The sequence below is a fragment of the Oryzias latipes genome, chromosome 13 (assembly GCF_002234675.1).
Source record: "Oryzias latipes chromosome 13, ASM223467v1".
Classification (NCBI taxonomy): Eukaryota; Metazoa; Chordata; class Actinopteri; order Beloniformes; family Adrianichthyidae; genus Oryzias; species Oryzias latipes.
Window position 1 is genome coordinate 15,546,102 of NC_019871.2, and position 20,146 is coordinate 15,566,247.

A 20,146-nucleotide genomic window follows, 5' to 3' on the forward strand; every position below is an offset into this window, starting at 1 on the left:
ACAGGACTATCAAATATAAAAGCAGGAGTTCTAAACCGTTTTAGTTATGACCTTAAAGTAACTGGTTTCTCCAGATACTTGCACAGAGATATTGACATTCAGAAACTGCAAACTTATGTAAGAAAAAGTACTGATTAAATGTTGTCTACAGCTTTTCCAGGACCCCGAGGTTGAGAAATCCCTGAGTTAATGAAGAGGGCAGGAGGAAAACACAAGATCCAGGCAGAAGGCCACAAAGTGAGTATGAAAGCAAACACTTCTGCTCATGTGGTGCTTGTTGTGTTCTGTGGGCTCCTTGAAGCAAAGTGCTGCTGATGTTGAGTGAAAGCCAAATCATTAATCAGTATCACGGTAGGACTGAGAAAAACAATTGGTGTAAGATGACTCTCAGAGCCTATGAACCTCTTTTTGTTTGCCACTGCTTTCCCTTCAGTTTCATTCTCATCTAACTTTACTGGTCTCATAAATTAATCAGCAATCCCTTTAAAGTTACTCAGTCTGACTATGCTGACACAAGCCTGGAAGCTTTGCTTAGTAGCCAGTCTGTGTCATGCATCCAGACAGGATGGATACTTTGATCACAGGAGGGAGCGCATAGACATTCTAGGAATTATTTATTTTTTGCAACCTTGAACTGACCATACGTAGATCCGTTTTGAAATTCAACCAAAATGTAAGGCTCATGTTCTTTTTTTTCTTTCAAAATCACCAAAAATGCAGTTATTTGTGGTCTGCCTGTTTGCTTCATTGAAGCTAAACTCGGGAATTAAACCAATTAACATGACAAAGGACAGGTCGCCTTGCCAGCCAGGTAGGTTTTAGCATGCCCAGTTTGAGTTATTCGTAGCAATGTTACAGCAGCAGCAACAATGAAAGGAGAACAGTCCAACAACTTTGTGACGATGTATGCCACTCTTGCACACTAGGTTTCTATTGTCCACCGGGCAGCTTCAGTCCAGTTCCCTGTCCTAGAGGGACATATGGACCAACAGTTGGAGCTGAATCAATGGAAAGCTGTTTAAAGTGTCCTCCTCACCACTACTGCCCTCGGCCAGGGTTGTCAGCCTTCTTGTCCTGTGAGCCGGTTGCTCAGCAGCCACTGTCTGGCCAGGACACATGCATTTGCCCAGCAGAGGGACAAATTTTTCAGGTGATAATTACCGGTAGTTCTTTAGAACTACAGAACCAGTCACAAATCCATTTGACCATCTTTGCAGCAGCGATTAGAGGGTCACTGATGACTTTGTTGAAATGAGAAGTTTTTCTTCTTTTCACCAATTCAAAAAAGTTTATTTTTCAGCTAATCAGCTCTTTGTGTGTGGTACCATAATGTCTTGTATATCAACAAGCAGAGCCACAGAGGTAGGCTCCTCACAGAAACTAAAGACTCAACAATCTGTTGCTTGTGACTGACAGAGCTGTAGATCAAGTTACCTCACAGCAGCGGCTAGTTTTTCAGGCTACTGCAGTTCCTTAAGTGTTGAAGTATCCTCTTATCAGCTCTGGAAAAAGAGAATGAGATTTTCTTTCTTGCTCAAACAAGAGTCTTTATGGGAAAGCTAATATTTTACATGTCAGCAAAGAAATGAATAAGATAAGATTAGCAAACAATTGTTTAAACTCAACACTTTGTCATTATAATTCATTGAAAAAACTGAACGAAATGCAACATTTTGTTGTTTCTGCAGCCCAGTGATGGAAGATGCCTCTGCTCTATTGGGTATCAATCCACCAGCAGCGGCGACTTGTGCTCGCAGCAGTTGTACGATGTCTGCAGAGACGCAACATCTCGTACACAATATGGAGACTGTTTTGACAAATCTCAATGGTCACTTCACTGCAGCCATGAGGTTAGACCTTGTTCAATCTTCTCATCCTGGGAGGCACTCGTTAAAAATGGGGGAAAAATGGGAATTTTTTTCATATTTGCCACAAAGGTATCTCATCCAACTGCGGACTGTTTACAGAACGTACTAACTAAACACAATCTACAATCATCAAGGGTAATGAGTACAACCTAGATGTCTTTGCCCTTTACTCTATGAACTTGACTAACATAGGTTTAATCATCTGTTGAATATTTAAACGTAAACCGCTTCCTGTGACTTTTGCTTAACAAATATTTCACAGTTTTTATTGTTCTTGTTGTTAATTGTTTTAGTCATCTCAAAACCTCAGTGGTTTGGCTGAGAACATTTTTTCTCTCACAGGTGTGCCAAAGTGCAGAAGACTACTTTGGTTATGATGGGGAGTTAGGCTTGTGCATTTGTAAAGAACCTTCCAGCAGAGCTGCATGTGGAGGCCTTTGCAAGAGGAAACCTGCTGCTGATCTGAAGCTGAAGTGTTTTTCCGATGGAAGAATGGAACTGGTGTGGAGCTCTGATAATCAGGTGAACATAAGTATGTAGCAAATAAAAGATTGCCCGGATCTTTTCTTCTGTTTGCAATGTCACGTATCATTGTAAGTTTTATGTTCTGCATATGGAAACATATATGTTGAACTCAAAAGCTTCAAGGCATGCATGGGTTCTCTGCATGGTTCATCCTTTTAAATAGAAACATGCATATTATGTTCACTCTCAGTTCCTGCTTGTGGGCAATCAGGAACGGTTGTTTTTCTGCTTGTGTCCATGTTATGGACTGACGACCTGTTCGAGTTGAACCTCGCCTCTTATCATCTGGGATGGGATCCAACAGAACCTGGTGACCCTAAACAGGATGAGCACAATCTTACCCTAAAAACCCACTACACTTCAACCTTCTGAATAGTTCCTAAGTTTGATTTACATGCATCAACCTCAGTTTGTACATCATCTGTTAAAATGACAATTATTTTACATTTATTTGTATTATTGTGGATTGTTAAGTTACATGTGCTTTAGCTCTGAAAGTAAAGTACAAACAAGATAACTGAATTAACAAATTGATGTATCAAAAATACTCTAGGGGCTGCATGGTGGCACAGTGGTTAGCGCTCTTGCCTCACAGCAAGAACACCCCTGGTTCAAGTCTCAGCTGGGGGACCTGAAACAGAACTAGGGTAGGGTACCTTTCAGTGTGGCATTTGCATGTTCCTCCTGTGCATCCATGGGTTCTCTCTGGCTTCCTCCCACCATCCAAAAACATGCTTCATAGGTTAATTGGTTACTCTTAATTTTCCATGGGTGTGTAAGTGGCTGGGATAGGCTCTGGCAACCCTGTGACCCTGTGAGGGACAAAACAGAAGAAAGATGAATGATGATGAAAAATACTCCAAACCTTTGAACAATTAGAGATTCCACCTTTAAACAGGTAATCTGAGGACAATGTAGCATTCTTTCTTCTACTCTATTGCAGAAGTTGCAGTGTATGACTTTTGCTCTCCTTTCATTCTTTCATCTGTATCATTTCAAATTAGTTACATAGAATTAAATCCTGGACACTCAAAGACTTCAAACTTGATCATTGTTGCTCCTATGTTTTTTTGGGCTTATCATTGAGCTGCAGTTTGAATGTCTGCCAAGCAGATCTAGACATTGCCTGTTTGCAAAAGTCCCCACAGCCTCTTTGTTTGAGAGTTAATATCCCACACTTTGATCTCTGAAAATGTTCTTCTTGTTATGTTTTTGTTTGCTTTTTGGAATCCAATGGTTTGTTTTTAAAGTCAATATTTGGCTTTTATGAGGAAATTGGAGCAAACATGGATATTTGTACCAGTTAAAGCTATTTGGTAGACTTCAGCCGCAGTTTTCTTTAAAGTTCCACTCCAATCATTGCAAAAGTGTTCCCAGTGGTCTTTTAATTATGATTGTGTCACTTTTAGCCAAAATCAAAAAAACCTGTGTTGTTTATAGGACATAGTTTCTGCAGAACTGAAGGAGTTCGTCAGAAATTCACCTCTGAGTTGTGTTGGCGCAGAAGTAAACCTCTGTTGATATCCCATTATTCCTTTGTCTGCACTCTCTCCTGGTAACTTCCAGCCCCTCAAAACCCCAAACTAATTTGCAAGTGGATACATCAGAATAGAGCAGAGCAGGTTGACTTTGGCCCCTCCATTTCAGTGGCAGCATCACAACTGGGAGATTTTCCAAACAGCATTTTTTTTAACTTGCTTCTGATCCATTAGAATTTAAATAAAGAAATACTCAGAAATGCAGTTATTATCTAAAATATTGCAAAATGTGTCCTCTATAATGACAAAAATGCCACAAGAACATGTTAAAAGCAATTTTCATTAGAGTGGGTTTTTCAATAAAAAAGAAAAATGTAGAATGCTTTTATACTTATGATTGACACTGTAACTTTTTAAAATGTCTTTTTTATTTTATTTCAAATTTTTTGTGTGTTATCTGGTGTAATACCAGTTCATTTTTAGATTTCGGGAGTTTGACTACAGTTGTTCCAACTAATCAGCCATAATCACAGTCACAGTCACAAAACATTGGTAGATCTGCACACAGGGTTAAATTAGTCTCCCAGAAAACTACTGAGTGTGCATTTATGTCTCATCGGTAAATACGAACATGTATAATGCCATATTTAAGTTGAAGAATCACATTTTTTCTTCATTGCTGCAGATTTCTAGAGTCTCAGGCAGAGTGCTAGAGACGATTTTTAACCAGTGGGACTTCCAAGGTAATCTGCAGTGCAGCAGCCAAAACAACTTCTCACATCCTGTCTACATTCTTCAGACAACAGGTGAAAAGCAAGTTCTTTCTCTTCCACATACATACATGTGCAAACACACACACAGCAATTCCAGCAGCAGCAGGTTTGGTCTTCTTGCTTTCTGCTTGCAGAGGCAGGATTTGTTGGTTCAGTCAGCAGCCTCCCAAAAGAACTTTTACAACTGTTTCCTGAAGATACCAATAGGGACTTTCAAAGCTCAGCTGGTTTGTACCACCTATTAATAAACACATGGAAACTGCAAGTTTAATTTGATTTGAGATGGCGTTTTTGTTTTAACCATATTGAAGTTCCCATGTTGCTTTTCTAGAGGAAGATTATGAGGTTGCTGGAAATGTCAGTTATGAAGCCAAAGAAAGGTATTTTCTAAAGTGGAGAAGTAATCAGAGAAAAAGTATGGAGGAAGGAGTTTCAATCATGACTGCAGTTCTGAACCCAACACTATGTTTCCATTTGGATGATATTTTGCTGTTTACTGTAAACACACACCACTACCCGCAGTATGATATGTAAGTCGGCAGTTTTATACATGAACATTTGTCCTGCCATCCTGTTCAGCTGTGACTTTCTTGATAAATGGCTTTAAATGTTTTTTTTGTCTTTCAGAAACAACTTGTACAACACAAACAGCAACTTTGACTGGGGGGCCTTCAGACAGCTACAAGAAGATTTGACCTTATCCTGGGCTCCGCCCGCCTTATTTTCTGTGATTTTTAGTCAACCTGGGGTTTACGTTATCAAACTGAGTAGCAACCAGCACAAACGTCTGGTAAATTGGTTTTAAATAATTAAAATGAGGGATAATCACATGAAAGTTAAGAATTTATGGTAAAACTTAATGGAAATTTTAGATTAATTGACTCATTAGCTGCTGGTTACAAAATGACAACATTTTTTTTGCATCTGTTTAAAAACAACATAACCAAATAACTATGCACCTCCATCACTTTAGGTTTTCTTTAAATAGAAATATATATATATTTCTCTGTATTTCATAATTTAAGTTTCAGGTGCAGTCAAATTTACCCCCACTTTTGAACTCTTCTCAGTATGTTAAAGTGATGCCCATGGGTGGCCAGTGTTATGAGCCTGGGATTTTCTACCCCACCACCCCTCGACACATCATCAGGTTAGGAATCAACAGAAGACGAGATCTGCTTCTTAGACCAGACTGGCTTTTGACTGGAGGACTGCTCTTAGGAGCTGTGGTCATCCTCTGTGTATGCATTATAGTGCTGGTATGTTTACTAACTCCTGCATCGACTTTGCATCATAAAAGCATCCTTTTTAACAGTGCTTATTACTTGTGTGTGCAGATCTTGTTTCGTGAATATGGGTGGCCGGAAAAAGAGTCAATCAGTGTTCAGTATCGAATGTTGCAGCTTGTATACCCAATGGATGACTACTCATCAAAGGGATCGAGGGTGATTTCATTCAGGAAAACTCACCGAAAGCAGCCCGCTAGCATGACACATGACTCTATTCAGCCAGGTAATGTGTCCCGGCTTAAACTGACTACATCAAATACAAACAAGCACACACCCAGCTCATTCATAAAAAAAGCCTAAAGGCTAATACATTGCGCAACCCAGACTCTAACGTGACATCCACCATGTCTGCAAATGCACCTCCTGAATGCATAGATAACACAAAGTGCCCAAACACATGGGAACCTCACAAACCCCTGTGGCTTACTGCGTAACATTAACAGTGACCTTATGGGTGGTCCTACCACCCAACCAATTGCAGCAGAAATGCTTACGTCCCAGAGTTGAAATCACGTGCAGAAAACAGTTCAAGTGTCCCATCAAAGGTCAGCTTCCAGGGACTGTTATTATTCAGTCCCTGAAATGCACACACGCATTATCAAACGCTAAGCAAATCGATTTTAACCTCGAAGCGTTCTTTACGTGGCCTCCTCAAGGTTTCCTCTTCTTTTGTGTTCTGCTTTAATCTTTTGCCTGTAGCATGCACAGGAGCCCTGGAGGAGTTCTGGGATTATGAACACCAGGTGGATCTGGAGGCTTTTAACAGCAACACTTTTTACTGCCTCCTACTCAAGCAGAGCCTTTCTGTGACGTCACGTCTGGGGCAGCTCACCACTGAGGTCTGCAGCAAATGAGACTCCATCCTTGGAGGGACTCTTGCATTCTTACTTGTCTTCTTTTCACTTTTACTAAAGACAATCCACTGAGAAAGAGTTAGCTCACCTTAAAAGCCAAACATACAAAAGTTAGGAGCCCACAAAAAGAGAATACAACTAAAAAAGATGACTTCAGAAGACAATTCACAAGAAGAATAAGAATTTGATAAAATCATACCAAAAATGTAAAGGCAAATTTTTATGTTTAAAAAAGTTTTAATAGTTTTAAGTTTACATTTAGTCAATTATTTTCTTAGAACTGCACAAATACTACTACTACTACTACTACTACTACTACTATTACTACTAGGAATAATAATAATAATAATAATAATAAATATAAAAATAATAATACAATCAGACAAATAAATTGAAGCCATGATTATTTTTTCTTGCTTGTCAAAAATCCATACAAATCTTACACAAAAGCAACAACAGGAACTTCTTCAGACACAATATTGATTTAGCTCCAAAAGAGAGAGAAAACACATCTATTTGCCTGATCCATTCATTGAATTTTTCCTTTCACTCATTTCCATTAAATCAGCTTGAGGTCAGAGTCCAGATTCATTCCTCAGCTCCAATCGTTATCCACTTTCTATCTTCTCCTTTCATAGCTTCATCCTGTACTTCATATATATTTCACTGTTAAGTCTATTTAAACATATTAAATATCTCAAGTAATTAAATTTTTTTTTTCTTTGCTATTCCTTTGTGCAGCATGTTCATACTGTTTCCACTGTAATGTAACCAGGCGCTGTATAGGAGGGAGTCAGATTGTTATTACAGCCCTGAGGGCTGTCTAAGCGGAGAGAAGTAAGAGGAGATGGTCTCCCACAAACATACATGTCTCAGGGGTGTTGGTCGGATGACATGTCAACTTATTAGCTTGCTCCTGAGAGGATTTTTTTTTTTTACTTGTTCTGTCCAACAGATGAGAGCTGAAAGCCTCTTGTGTTGGACATAATTTACTGTGACAATAGGGGTTATGAATCTTTGACACACCAGGTGTATATTTAAATAAACTCCTTTTGTAATTTAGGCCAAACTTTATACATATTACTCATATCTGTAACAGTCTTTTGTTGGACCAGACAGAAAATAAAAGAAGGGAAGAAGAGAGAGGGATGCCAGAGAGGGGTGTAGAACCCTACAGCAGCATAATGCTCCTGAGAGGATTTTTGCCCTAACATACATTTGTGTGTATCCAGGTGAAGGAGCTCTATCGAGGAGTTCTTGGGAAACTGCCGCTTCTCCACCCATGCATGATGGCAGAGGAGAGGGTGGAGGAGCACTGTGAGAGGATGAAGAAAGAGGTGGAGAGAGAATTGGCGCGAAGGAAATCTTTGGGCTCACAGCTGAGGACTCTGCTCGACAGTCAATTACAGGTTTATTTTGTGAAGGAAGAAATCCAAAACAGCACAAAGGCATCCGAAAAAAAACAAAACACATTTCAAAACACAAGATATAAAAATATGTCTGTCTTGATTTTTAGTAATTTCGTCTTTGACCCCGATATTGTTACTATAGTAGATAAGAATCCAACAAAACCACACAAATGGATTTGCTGATACTGATTTTCTTCAGGTTCTGATGAGGGAGCTGCAGGCCAAGAGAAGGGCTTACTGTGTGTTCATGTCTCAGCTCAGAGAGTGCAGCAGACTTCTATCAAAGATTCACAACACCCACTCACCCACCTGTGAGCTGCACCAGAAAATGTGAGAATATGGCTGTTTTTTTTTTTTACTGACATAAAGCACAAATTATTTCAATAAATGCCATTGTTCCATTTTTTTTCTTAACTCATATTCAGTTTGGTCCAAAAGCTCTCAGCCCTCATAGATGAAATGGGGGAGCTGGTGTCATCAGAGTGTCACCACCAGGGGGCGTGGGGCTTGTTGGCTGAAGGCACTGGAGCCAGGTTGCTGTGTCCTAACTCTGGAGGTGTCCTGACCAAAGATGACCTCTTTGGTGAGTTGAAAGCAGCTGCAAGAGAAAGAAGAAATGTTTGCACATGATCCTTGCACCACAGCACCATCTACTGTTAAACAAGTATACTGCAATGCCTAGGCTGCTACAACTTGTGCTATCTTAGATGACCCCACCCTTACATTGACGTGTTCTCCCACCATGACAAAGGTGGATAAAGGTGGAAAGATTTCATGTAATCCATGGACACCAGTGAGGTTCACAAATCATTGAAGAAAAAAGGTTCAGTGAACTGTCTAGTGGGTCTAGATGACCCAACTCCCAATGTTAAAGTGCCTAGGATAGCACAAGGGTTAAGCTTTAATTGCAATGACTGTGTCATGCACTCTTGGTAATACATATATAGATATTATTAGTCCTTTTTTTTATTTGTTTTCTTTTCTTTTAAATCACAGCATTATCACTCACTATCATTCGTTGTACAGGCATGACTTTTCTTTCTCCCTTTCTTCCAGGACCTGATGGGTCCCTGCGAGCCTCTCTGGCAATTTACCACGATGCAGTCACAGGCCTCATAAGGCCTAACGCTCACAGCCACATGCTGCTAAACAGTGGCCACACCATGGCAGTGCCACCCAACTTCTTTCTTCACCCACAAACTGGCAGAGTAATGCCAATCATTGGAAATGTCGCCTATGATCCAGCCAGCTCTACATTAGTGGCTACAACTGATCTCTGCAGAGGTAACACAAAAGAGGTTTTAGATGCAAAACACAAACATTTGTGACTATTGGGGTGGAATACAGGGCTGGAGTGTTTGACATCTGCATCAGGCATTCATGGCCTGGAGAAGCAGGAAAATCCACTGATCAGGTTAACTGATCAGGTTAACACATCTATGACGTGTTTGATAAAATACCAAAAGATTACAAAGGGTGCTATCAAAGTAAATAGCAACTTTCCAACAAAAAGAGGACAAAAAATTAACTGTGGTTATTTTCAGATGAAGAATTTGATGGATCATATTATCAATCACTTATAGAGTTGTTATATGGTGCTGTGAGAATACAACATTTAGTAATAACATACATTGATGATACTGATAGAATGCAATTTTTACTAGATGGCCTCTTCATAACAAAGATAAATCTGCTATTTTTTATTTCAGACGACAACAGAAAGTGGGAGAGTCCTCTTCTACCTTTTATTCCTTACCCAACATCCTGCCATTCAGATCGGCCCCTTCCCAGCATTCCGAATAAACCCCTCAGGCTGGGCCAGAGGTTACATTTAGGCATGACCATGGCAGACCCTGACACTGGGGTTCCAGTGCCTACTTTGGCTATGACCATCCACCCACAAACTGGATCAGTATACCCACTGGGAAGGCTGCATGTCTGCCCACTCACTCGCATGCCACAACCCATTCAGATAGGCTATCCCATGCTGGACTCCAGGACTGGGAACATTGTACTTACTGTTGGGGTGACTTTGGATTCAGTAACAGGTGAGTCCTGCTTGGAAAAGGCAACCTGCGTGTACCACACCTTCCCCTTGTTAGGTTTGGTTTGTGTGTTTGTGCAGGAGATGTGCTGCCAGTGGGTGGAGTGATGCTGGCTGAGTCCTTCTCTGAACCTCTGAGTGGGCGGATGGTGAAAGTCGGAGGGGCCAGCATGAGAGCTGGACAGGTGGTGCCGACCACAGGAGGATACCAAAATCTCCTGGATACCAAGGTACTTCCTAATTTTAAGAAAGAATCACATAATCAATGAACAGGACACATTTTGTTTGCATCCTTTCTCATTGCAGTCTTCTTAACTGTTTATAAAAGAGCTTGTCCACTTTTTACTCTATCGGGATAATGTGGTAAAGATTAACATTCATGTGGAATTAAGATCAAAGAACATTCATATCATTGTAATCTGCCTTACAGAGTATGTATTGCTTTTAAAAAGTTTGCATTAGATAAAATAGAACAAGATCAAAAAAGATAAGAAAAAAGACAATAAGCACCACAAGTGTTTCCAGGAGCACTTGCACTCAATATTTGAAAAGAAAATAACAAAGTATGATGTTCATGTTCTAGGGTCAAAACAGGAGTATTATAAGTTTAAAGATATAACATTCTGTCACCATATAAATAAACACAATTATATGCTTTTTTGTATGTTTGTTTTTCTCAGGTTTTGGCAGAAATGTTGAAGGTTTTGGATCACCTGAGGCCTCTAATTGAGGAGTCTGCTTTTGATCCAACTGTACCACTTCCACAAGCCTATTCAGGCAATGAGAAAGAAACCAGTCAACAAGATCTTCTTGCCGCTGCTGCCAAAGAGCTGGAGCAAGCCTGGGGGAGGAGCCTGCACTGTCAGCTGCAGTTTCAGACCAGGCTGGAGATGCTTCTAGAGAGCGCTATTGGTCTTCAGCAGGATGGAGGGGCTCTTGGTATGAGAAAGATTGAGAGCTGTGATAGGGTTTTCCATTGGTTAAAAAAAACAATCTGGTACAATTTATACTCATTTGCTTTCCTATCACTTTTATAAGCTTCATGGTTTCTGTTTTTTCTTTTTATTGGTGCTGCAAATGTATTGTTTGAATTTTGAAATATTTTGAAATATTTATTTCCTTAATACTATGTAAATCCGCTGTAACAAAACTTAATTTCTTTGATCTTATTCCCTAAATAGTTCCCTTGTGGGAGGGAGACCATTGTAAAAACAAAGACATAGGTCAACAGTATTAAAATAGATTTGAAAGAAAACACAATCTAGTTGGCATGCAAAATTACTTGCAATCAAGGAAAATTCCATTATGCAGAATTGAAACAATACATTTACATTTTGTATCCCTGAAATACATCAGATAAGCAGTGCGTTTTCTGATTGGGGAATTAGTCAATTGAATAGAGAAACAAAATCAACTATTGGCAATTTTAACTGTATACTTTTGCATAATTTGCACACAAAGACTGAGCAGACCAGCCATTAAAAAACACCAATAGACTGCTTTTCATCCTTTTGAAATTAGATGCATTCAAGAAAGGACGAGGACTGCTTAAAAGAAAGTCTTTTGGGTCGTTACCTCAGGCTTTCTGTTTGTTGAAAGGAGAAAGAAAAGTGGTCATAGGGTAGAGGAAAACTGTTTGCACTGCAAAATAAATGTAAGCAAACATAGCCAAAGGAACATCCTTTAATGTCTCCTTTTTCTTCCTTAAAACACTGTTTTCTGCAATTCTAATTAGGAGAGATGCATGTGCCAGGTTCTGATGTGTGTGTGCCAGCTCTGTTGGGAATGGATTACCCTGACCCACTGGGTTCAAGTCTCAGTGTGCCTGTGCTCGGGTGTCACACTGATCCCATCTCTGGGAATACAATGCCTTTGGCCGGAACAATGGAAGATCCCGGAGGAAAAGGTACTGTTATGAATTGGGATGTTTGGGATTGGGATTGGGATGTTTTTAGCACTCTGTACTTAAGCTTTGTAACCATCTGTACTACACTTGACAGGCATGGTGGCAATCCGTTATGGGTCCCAAACCATTGATCCAGTCACTGGGCTCGTGGCCACAGTTGTTGGGATAAGATTGGATGTTTTTAAAAAAATGCCTGTTCCTGTTACAGCTGCATGCTGGCTTATGATGGCTGAACAAACCAACAGTGTCCAGGTATGGAGACAAATAATATTTTTTTGGCAAACTTTTACATTGAGTTACCTTTTTTTGTTGGCATTGTTACATTTTTTTTACACTTTTAGTCAGGTTAAGGACAAGAAATACCTGCTTGAATGTCACAGTTGTGCATTGTGTTTTTATTTTTCCTCCAGGTTGAAGGGCTGCAGAGGGAGGCATGTGCAAGAAACACTTACTGGCAGCAGCAAAGGCATCGGGAGGAAGAAATCCTTATTGAGCTGGACTCAGCTCTGTTCCTTTGCCTCTGTGGAGTTACAGATGTAGGCAGTTATCAGGTCAGTATGTGGTGGCATGAGTGGAAATTGGCATTTTGATTAGTAAGTATGTAATTTATTCATTTCCTTCTTTACTATTTATTTCAAACAAGAAGAAGTAACAGAAAAAAATCCCCACATGTGTCATCACGTACCCTGGTTGTGGAAAACAGTCAATGTGGGAAACCCTTTGAAGTTTGTCAATGGTTGTTCTTAGGCTTCTGCAAAAAATTGAGCCGGTGTTTTTTCCATTCTTGTACCTTGGACTTTCTTTGAAACACAGTGTTTTTTATACGTTTCTCGAAGTGTCTCTGTGGTAAATAGGAGTGGTTTAGGTTTTAGGGTCCAAATATTTGCTGTAAATTTCGCACTCTGTAGTTTCAGTGGTCAGGGAGGCAGCTGAGGGAAGCAGCTGGAGAGCTGCAGGATGCGGCAAACATCGAGGCCCAGAGAAGAGCGGCTCAGCACTCCATCTTGGCCCTTGTTTTACCCCAACACGTGCTACACATCCTCTCATGGGGTAAACTGCATAAAAATATGGCAGATCAGGAAAAAGCATGATAGAAAATTACGGAAATAAGCACTCTTTAAACATTTCACACTCTCAAAAAGAGAAACCTGGTGCGCCAGGCTCTCTTATTGTAGGTAGCTCTCAGTTTATGTAATTTACATAATACCAGTTTTCACCATTGGATTTGGGCGGGAAGCAAACAACAATATGTACATTAATCTGTGTTGCAGGTGACGGGGAAGAATGGGAACAGGATTGTGCTTGGCACTCAGCGCTCATGTCGTGCCTCGATAAGATTGACATTTGTATGGAACAACTGCAGCAAAACCTGGCAAAATGGAAGATTCAGGCAGGAGAACGATCTGCAAAACTTCAAATTATGGTCAGAACAGCCTAGTAGTTTGTTTTTAAAATAGCAGTACATTGACACTTTTTAAGCATTTTCCGTCAAGCAAATTAAAGCATGTTTACTGTAACGCAGCTTATGGGTGAAAAACTTTGGTGCAAAATCTGTAACAAAACTGTTTAGCTGTGAATAAAAAGCCTATGGAGTTTTGTCTTCCAGGACAGAGAAGTTTGTCAAAGAGAGTTTTTGGAGCTGTGCAGCTCCAGACAGACAGACTTGGACACTGCTCTCAGTTTGTTGCAGTTTGTGAGACAATTTTCCAATCTGCGGGCGGAAACTGCCCAGGTAAAAAAGGAACCCAAAAATTTCACCTCACTAAGTAACACTAAAAGGAATCTATTGTTAATAACTAAAGCATTCCAATACAGAAAGAACATGCACTTATCAGCCACAAGTGTGAATCTGATGCGACCATTCAGAGGGGAATTTGATGTGACATAAACATGCAGACAAATGAAACATTAGAACATTAGAGCTGACAAAGTAAAAAATGTTGCAGTTTTGGGCCTTAAAAAATTACTTTCGAGCTCTAAATTTTGGGAAGCTCAGCACATCAGCCCACAATTGTGTGATTGGGTAAACAGGTACACAGTAAAAATAGATGAAATCTCATTTGGATCTCAGCAAATGTTTGAAGTGAAATGAATTCAATCGACTCAAAAACAGTCAATTCTACCGTTCTTTCGCTATTCTTATTTTTCTATGCTGTCTTTAGCAATATGTGCACCTTCGTACAAGAGCCCTTTAAGGACTTCATAGAAGCTTTGTGCTTGAGCTTCCCTCAAAGTATGAAATGTTATTTCATTATCTCACCCCAGACAGAGTAAGACCCTGCCTTCATTCCACCTGCCTGTGTCTTTCTCCATTTGTCTGTCTAGGCTGTATTGTGTGGGAAATTTTGGTTCAGGGAATACAACCTGCCTCTGTGCAGAGGACACGAGCCAAACATGAAGCCACTTAACCTGCTCCAAGAAAGAGCTTTGCCTCTGTTGTTGAGGCTGAACCAACTTCTGGAAGAGAAGAAACCAACCAGCTCTTCCCCAAACACCTGCAATCAGCACATTTCTGGCTCAGAGGCAGTGCCAGATAGCGGTATAGAATGAACTCTGCTACACAGACAATGCACATGGAGTAGTAGTTAAGATCACTCCTATGTCTTTTTTTCCTGGTAACATTTCTCTGCTATGTTGATGTAAAAATGCAGGAAAATAATTTATCAGCTGTCTTCTAACATGTTTCAGGTTTGTCCACAGAACAGGCGTATTGTTTAGAGACACCCTCAAGAGTCTGGACAGCATCTGTGCCTGTAGTGAAAGGTGTGTTCGTCTTAAACTTTCACACTTTACAATGACATATGAGAGTGTGGTTTTTGTGGGTTAACAAGTCAAAGTTCTATGATTGGCCTGCTCGCACTAGTTCACACTAGTCCTGGGACAGCTGATTGATTGTAGTCACATTGTTTGTCTCTGATTTTGCTTTGTTAGGGTTAAACTGATCAAGATTCACTCTGCATTTCATCCCATGCAAATTGGAATGGACTCTCTGGGACTTTAAAATCAATAATCAAATTCAGTTTGATGGCACAGCTGTCCAAGTTGTTATCAACAAAAAAACAAAAAAGCAAATTATAACCCATTGAATGAATGGATACATCAATGCTATTTTTTTTGCGCTTAATTATGCTGACGTGAAAAAAAAGTCCAGAGATATCTGGTTGCTCAACAGAGTGATTTAAGAGACAGAAAGAAAATAGAAAACACACACAAACAGACGTATCTCTCTGTTGCTGTGTCAGCAGTGGAAAGCAGTCTGACATTGTGGATTAATATTCATGCAGGAAGAAATCCGTTTACTTTGCTTATCTCAAAACCATTCACAGTTGTAGTAGGCGGTGATAATATAACAGTGCGGGAATGTGTTCTGCTGGATGGAGCGCTTAACGATGGAACAGGAACTTATGTTCATGACAACAAGTGTATTTTACTGGATTATCAAAATCTCCTAAAAAACATATTGTTGATTAGGTTTATATTCCAAATAGACAAAGGCAGGAGGAAGGTGAGGTCGGAAAAAAAAAGACAGACTACAGGCTAATTTTTTTTCTTTTTCAATCTATTGTTAGATCTTTGTTACTGCTGAGAGTTTCTTAGCAAAAGTAGTCTGTGTTTTTTTAAAGTCCCCCAAATAAGATGTGTCAAACTTTGAATGCTTGTAAATTGGACTTAAACAAAAATACTTGATATTAAAATTATAACCATGTTAGGAATAAATGAGCCGCTGTTTTAAAGATTATCAAATTAAGTTAAGCACTAAAACTCCCTCAAAGATTAATTTCCTTTTGAGGGGTCTTGCAGCAGGTGCACTCAGTTTATTGAGAAGATCTTGAAGCAGGGTAACCTCATTGTGGGAAACGTGACTTATTCCGAGAAACACACTCCCCACACATTTTTCTCAGCTTGTGTGTACACCTTCAAAACAAGTTTGTGCATTTAGTAACACATGAATTTGTTCGTAAAATTAAGTTTGGCAGGTTCATTAAAAAATTGTGTCCTATTCTTTAAGTTAGTATATTTTAATATAATATATTTTCCTTGTCACATAGTTGGATTGCTTATAAAAGTTAAAAACCCTGCCTTTTACATGACATACGTGTTGTTCTTATATTAAAAGTTTGTATTCATGTTTCCAAAGGAATCTCCAACCACTCTTTGAGAGAGCTGGTAAATGTCATTCAGTCTCAGGACGGCAGCCTGGAGGCCAGCGGGTTGCCAACACACAAGTCAAACAGACATGCTGCTTCTTCTGGGGTTCACACTAGTGGTAAGATAAAACACCATGATTACACTCAATGTAAACTATGTCTACAATGTATTGTCTTTAAATTCAGTCGTGTGACGCTTTGGCATTGGCCTGAAAGGTGAAAAGAACCTTTAGTGAAATATAGAATTATGAGTGAAATTTCCTACATCTCAAATTACAGTTCTGCCATATGAAATGCTTGTGAATCCATGACCTTTACCCCCAAGTCACTCTGCTAAACTAATCTTTCAAATTCTAAATGTTGTTCTATTTTTTGTCTTCATTTGCTTGCAGAGAGCCAACAGACACAAGAATCTGTTCAATGCACCCACATTGCTATTCCCGCAATTCCAGGTACTTTCTTTTTAATGATCGTTTATCGTGATCATGCTTTTATCATATCGTCCCTCATAAATCTGTTTATTCCCCAGAAGAGCAGTGGACAAAACTGGTGAAGTGTTCTCCTCTATTCCAGCTGATGAAGGATATAGACCAAGAGTTGAAAGTCTGGGCAAAAAAAGCAGGTTTTCTTGGAGGAGAGCCTCTTGGTAAGTAAGGTTGTTTTGATTTTTTTTTTAAACATTTCTATTTTTTGGTACAGTTTAAATAAAGATAATCAGCAAAAATTAATCAGGTAGCATCAGCCAGCATCAGTGTAAAGGAGGTCACCGTGACAGATGACATCTCTTTCAAATTTGACATGCAATTTAGATCTATTAACAGAAAATTAGAATGTAAACATCAGGATTAGGAAAACAGGATCAGGAAACATGATGGAAGGATTAATCCATCCATTATGTTTTATTTTTATGGGTTTGAGCTGCAGATATAGTTCTCTAGGTAAAAAATAATAATAACAAATTGTTTTTTGCATTTCTGCATCCCGGAGGAAGCAGTGATATGCAGTCACAGTCACTCCTGGGATAGAATTGGTGGTTTAATCAATAAATCCAACCCTTGATGCTTAGAGTCAAGTAAAGAGGCGTTGAGTCCCACTTTTTCTCTGTGTACAATTTTGGACTAGAAACCCTCAACCCCTCCTTACTAGTATAAGTCAACTAGACTCTGAGTTTTTCCCAAATGGTTAATGAAACCCCAGCCACCTTTTGAAGGGATCTCCTTTGCGGAGCTTTTTCCAACTGTTAACAGATTGACTGGCAAATGGAGGGTTTTGTGTTTCGACTGAGCTCTCGCTTTATCACAAAGGACACTTAAAGGTAGGTATTTAGCAGAAACTGATCCTTCGATTGATTTCACACTGCATCCTTTTCTTGCTTGTTCTCTAGACTGCTTCAAAAAACCTTTTTTGTTTCCCTTGAACAAGCAGAGGGGCTTTAGCTAACCTTGACTGACCATAGGAATTGTTCTCAATTAACTGATAAATAAATATATAAAATAAAAATACTTAAAAGGTACCGCAAATATAATGGTGCTATTATTCTCTGTTTTGTTAAGACAAAGGCAAAGGTTTTGCAGATGTCCTCGATGCGCAGTGGGAGTGCGAGGGTGAGCTCATACCGTTGGACCTGTCAGTCCTTAACCCCAGGGAGGCCCTCGTCTACCAACATGGTCTCTTCTTGATGCATTCGTTGCACAAAGTGAATCTGGTTGGTGTTCTAAGTCTTACTCTTATCAATGTGCTCTTCAAATCCCTCAGTGTTGTTTTGACATTAAACTTAAAACACCTATGCCATTGTTCAGATATTTTTTAAATGCATCTTTCGCAGCAAAAATATGCCTTTGTGACTTTTACAGTCAAATCTTTTTTATGTAAATTCAGCTTCAAAATACAAAAAAGACCAGACAATTTTCTTTTGCTCAACAGACTCCAGCTATTTCTCTTCAAATAGCATCCAGTCTCCCGAACAACAACTACTCCAATAATGCTTTCAGAAATTCCTTCTTTTATCAGGTAAACTTGCCCATTTTGTTAAAAACTTTTGTCTGTGTTTCCTCGCACCTTTAAAAATAGGCTCAATTTTACCTTGATGCAAAGCAAAGAAAAGATCTGTTAGGAAATAGTTCAGAATCAGTATTTTTCACTATATGTCTTGACCATTTCTATGTTAAAGCAAAAAATATAGCCCAAAGATAATACAATAATAAAAAATAAAATTGAACAAAAAAACAACTGACACCAAAGGACAATAATCAAATAGACCTTTTGAATTTGAGGTCATGACCCAAATCACGTACATTTCTTCGTTGGCTTGAAAGACGCCAAACCATAAAGAGGTTTGACACAGAGTAAACCCCCTGTGCCTCAAAACATGAAGGTTTGGATATGAGTGTGCAGCTTAAGGAAGCTCAAGTGTGTCTTTTTTTCTTTCTTTTATCAACTGATAAAATCATTGTATTCAAGTAAATCACAATGCTATGTTTTAAAAGAAAAAAGTTTGACTGTTTTATGTGCATGCATCACGCAGATTGTGTATCATTAAGTAGTTATGTAGGCTTGTGCTTTTAGAATACTAAAATAGTAATACTGTAAAAAGAATAATAAAAAAAAGTTATGCAGTTAAAGGAAAATAATTCCAGGATGATCACTGACAGGAGGCAGAGGGGAGACTTTTTGTCCGTCGCCAGAGGCTCCGGTCTGTTGGAGGCTTCTCGCTTATGCTACTTCACTGCTTGTCACATGTTAAAACCAAAGACATGAGTTCAGACACCAGCCCTCCTTTCCAGAGAGTTTTCTTCAGGGTATGTAAACAAATTCAGTATCATTTCTACAAACATCAATATCATAGATATTGAAACGATTTCCTGTAATTAAAGCTTCAGGTTTCAGTTTTCGCCTTTGAAGTTGTGTTATTGATATTTGGCTTTCTGTTCAGAAAATAGACTTTTGTTATGTGAAATTGATTCTCATTTTGTTTACTTTGCATCATAGACCCTACAAGAAATCCTGGGGGAGCTGTTCAGAATCAAACAGGACTTCTCTGAGGAGGAAGCTTCCACACTTACAGGGTTCCAGGAACGGCTTTGAAAACCAAGCATGGGATTGCTGTCGGAAGATGTAAGATACTAAACCCTGTATTTATTGCTTTAGGATATTTGAGATGGAAGCGACAACTGTACGTTCCTAAAAATCAATAATAATGATAGAAATAAAATTGGCCATTAGGCTGACCGTTAGTATTGTACTTAAAAACAAAGATTTTGTTCACTTGTTGGTAACCTGAGTGTCATTGTGTCTCTTTTGTGTGTGTGTGTGTGTGTTTATTGCTGGATAAATGAGCAGGAAATTGAGAAAACGTGCAAAGAACAAATCCTGGTCTCCAATCTTAAAGAACTTTTGGTCAAGAGGGGTTCAGAGGCTGCCGAGAGCGGACAGGACCACATTGCCTGACCAGATTGTGACTCAAATTCTGAAGTGATGTGAAACAAAAATCCTCTACAGTTTTTTCATTTTAGTGAACATTTAGCATGCTATAACAATAAACATTTTAAATTACTATTGCAGTCACCATTGTGTGAATAAATGATATTACATTGTGATGAAAATTTAGGGCAAACTAAACTTATAAAACCACAACCAGTTTGTGAGATGACTAAGCATAGTTGAGGGTAAAGTCCCACACAAAAAAGTATTTTTTTTAAATATATAGGAAAAATTGATTATCAATGTTACATTTAAAGTTAATATTTTTTTCTACCCCTTTAAAAAGGAAAGAGGCCTTTTATAAATGTCAGAAATTTGACTGTTGCCTTTAATGGCATGATACAGATTAACAGTAAATCAATTTCTAAAGTT

General features: G+C 39.0%; 1 protein-coding gene across 1 annotated transcript; it reads left to right on the forward strand.

The window, feature by feature from the left end:
* Positions 1-1,691: 1,691 nt before the first annotated feature.
* Positions 1,692-19,847, forward strand: LOC101168063. Its single transcript, XM_023961974.1, has 31 exons — positions 1,692-1,850; positions 2,211-2,390; positions 4,557-4,871; positions 4,976-5,174; positions 5,272-5,434; positions 5,715-5,903; positions 5,982-6,156; positions 6,633-6,772; positions 8,020-8,196; positions 8,396-8,526; positions 8,622-8,779; positions 9,253-9,480; positions 9,906-10,244; positions 10,322-10,470; positions 10,921-11,179; positions 11,976-12,146; positions 12,241-12,398; positions 12,557-12,697; positions 13,055-13,196; positions 13,418-13,569; positions 13,753-13,878; positions 14,472-14,685; positions 14,835-14,909; positions 16,285-16,413; positions 16,687-16,746; positions 16,824-16,940; positions 17,848-17,999; positions 18,218-18,304; positions 18,946-19,092; positions 19,283-19,408; positions 19,634-19,847. The coding sequence occupies exons 4-30, from the start codon at positions 5,062-5,064 to the stop codon at positions 19,376-19,378; spliced, it is 4,188 nt and encodes a 1,395-aa protein (XP_023817742.1). The 5' UTR covers positions 1,692-1,850; positions 2,211-2,390; positions 4,557-4,871; positions 4,976-5,061; the 3' UTR covers positions 19,379-19,408; positions 19,634-19,847.
* Positions 19,848-20,146: the final 299 nt, after the last annotated feature.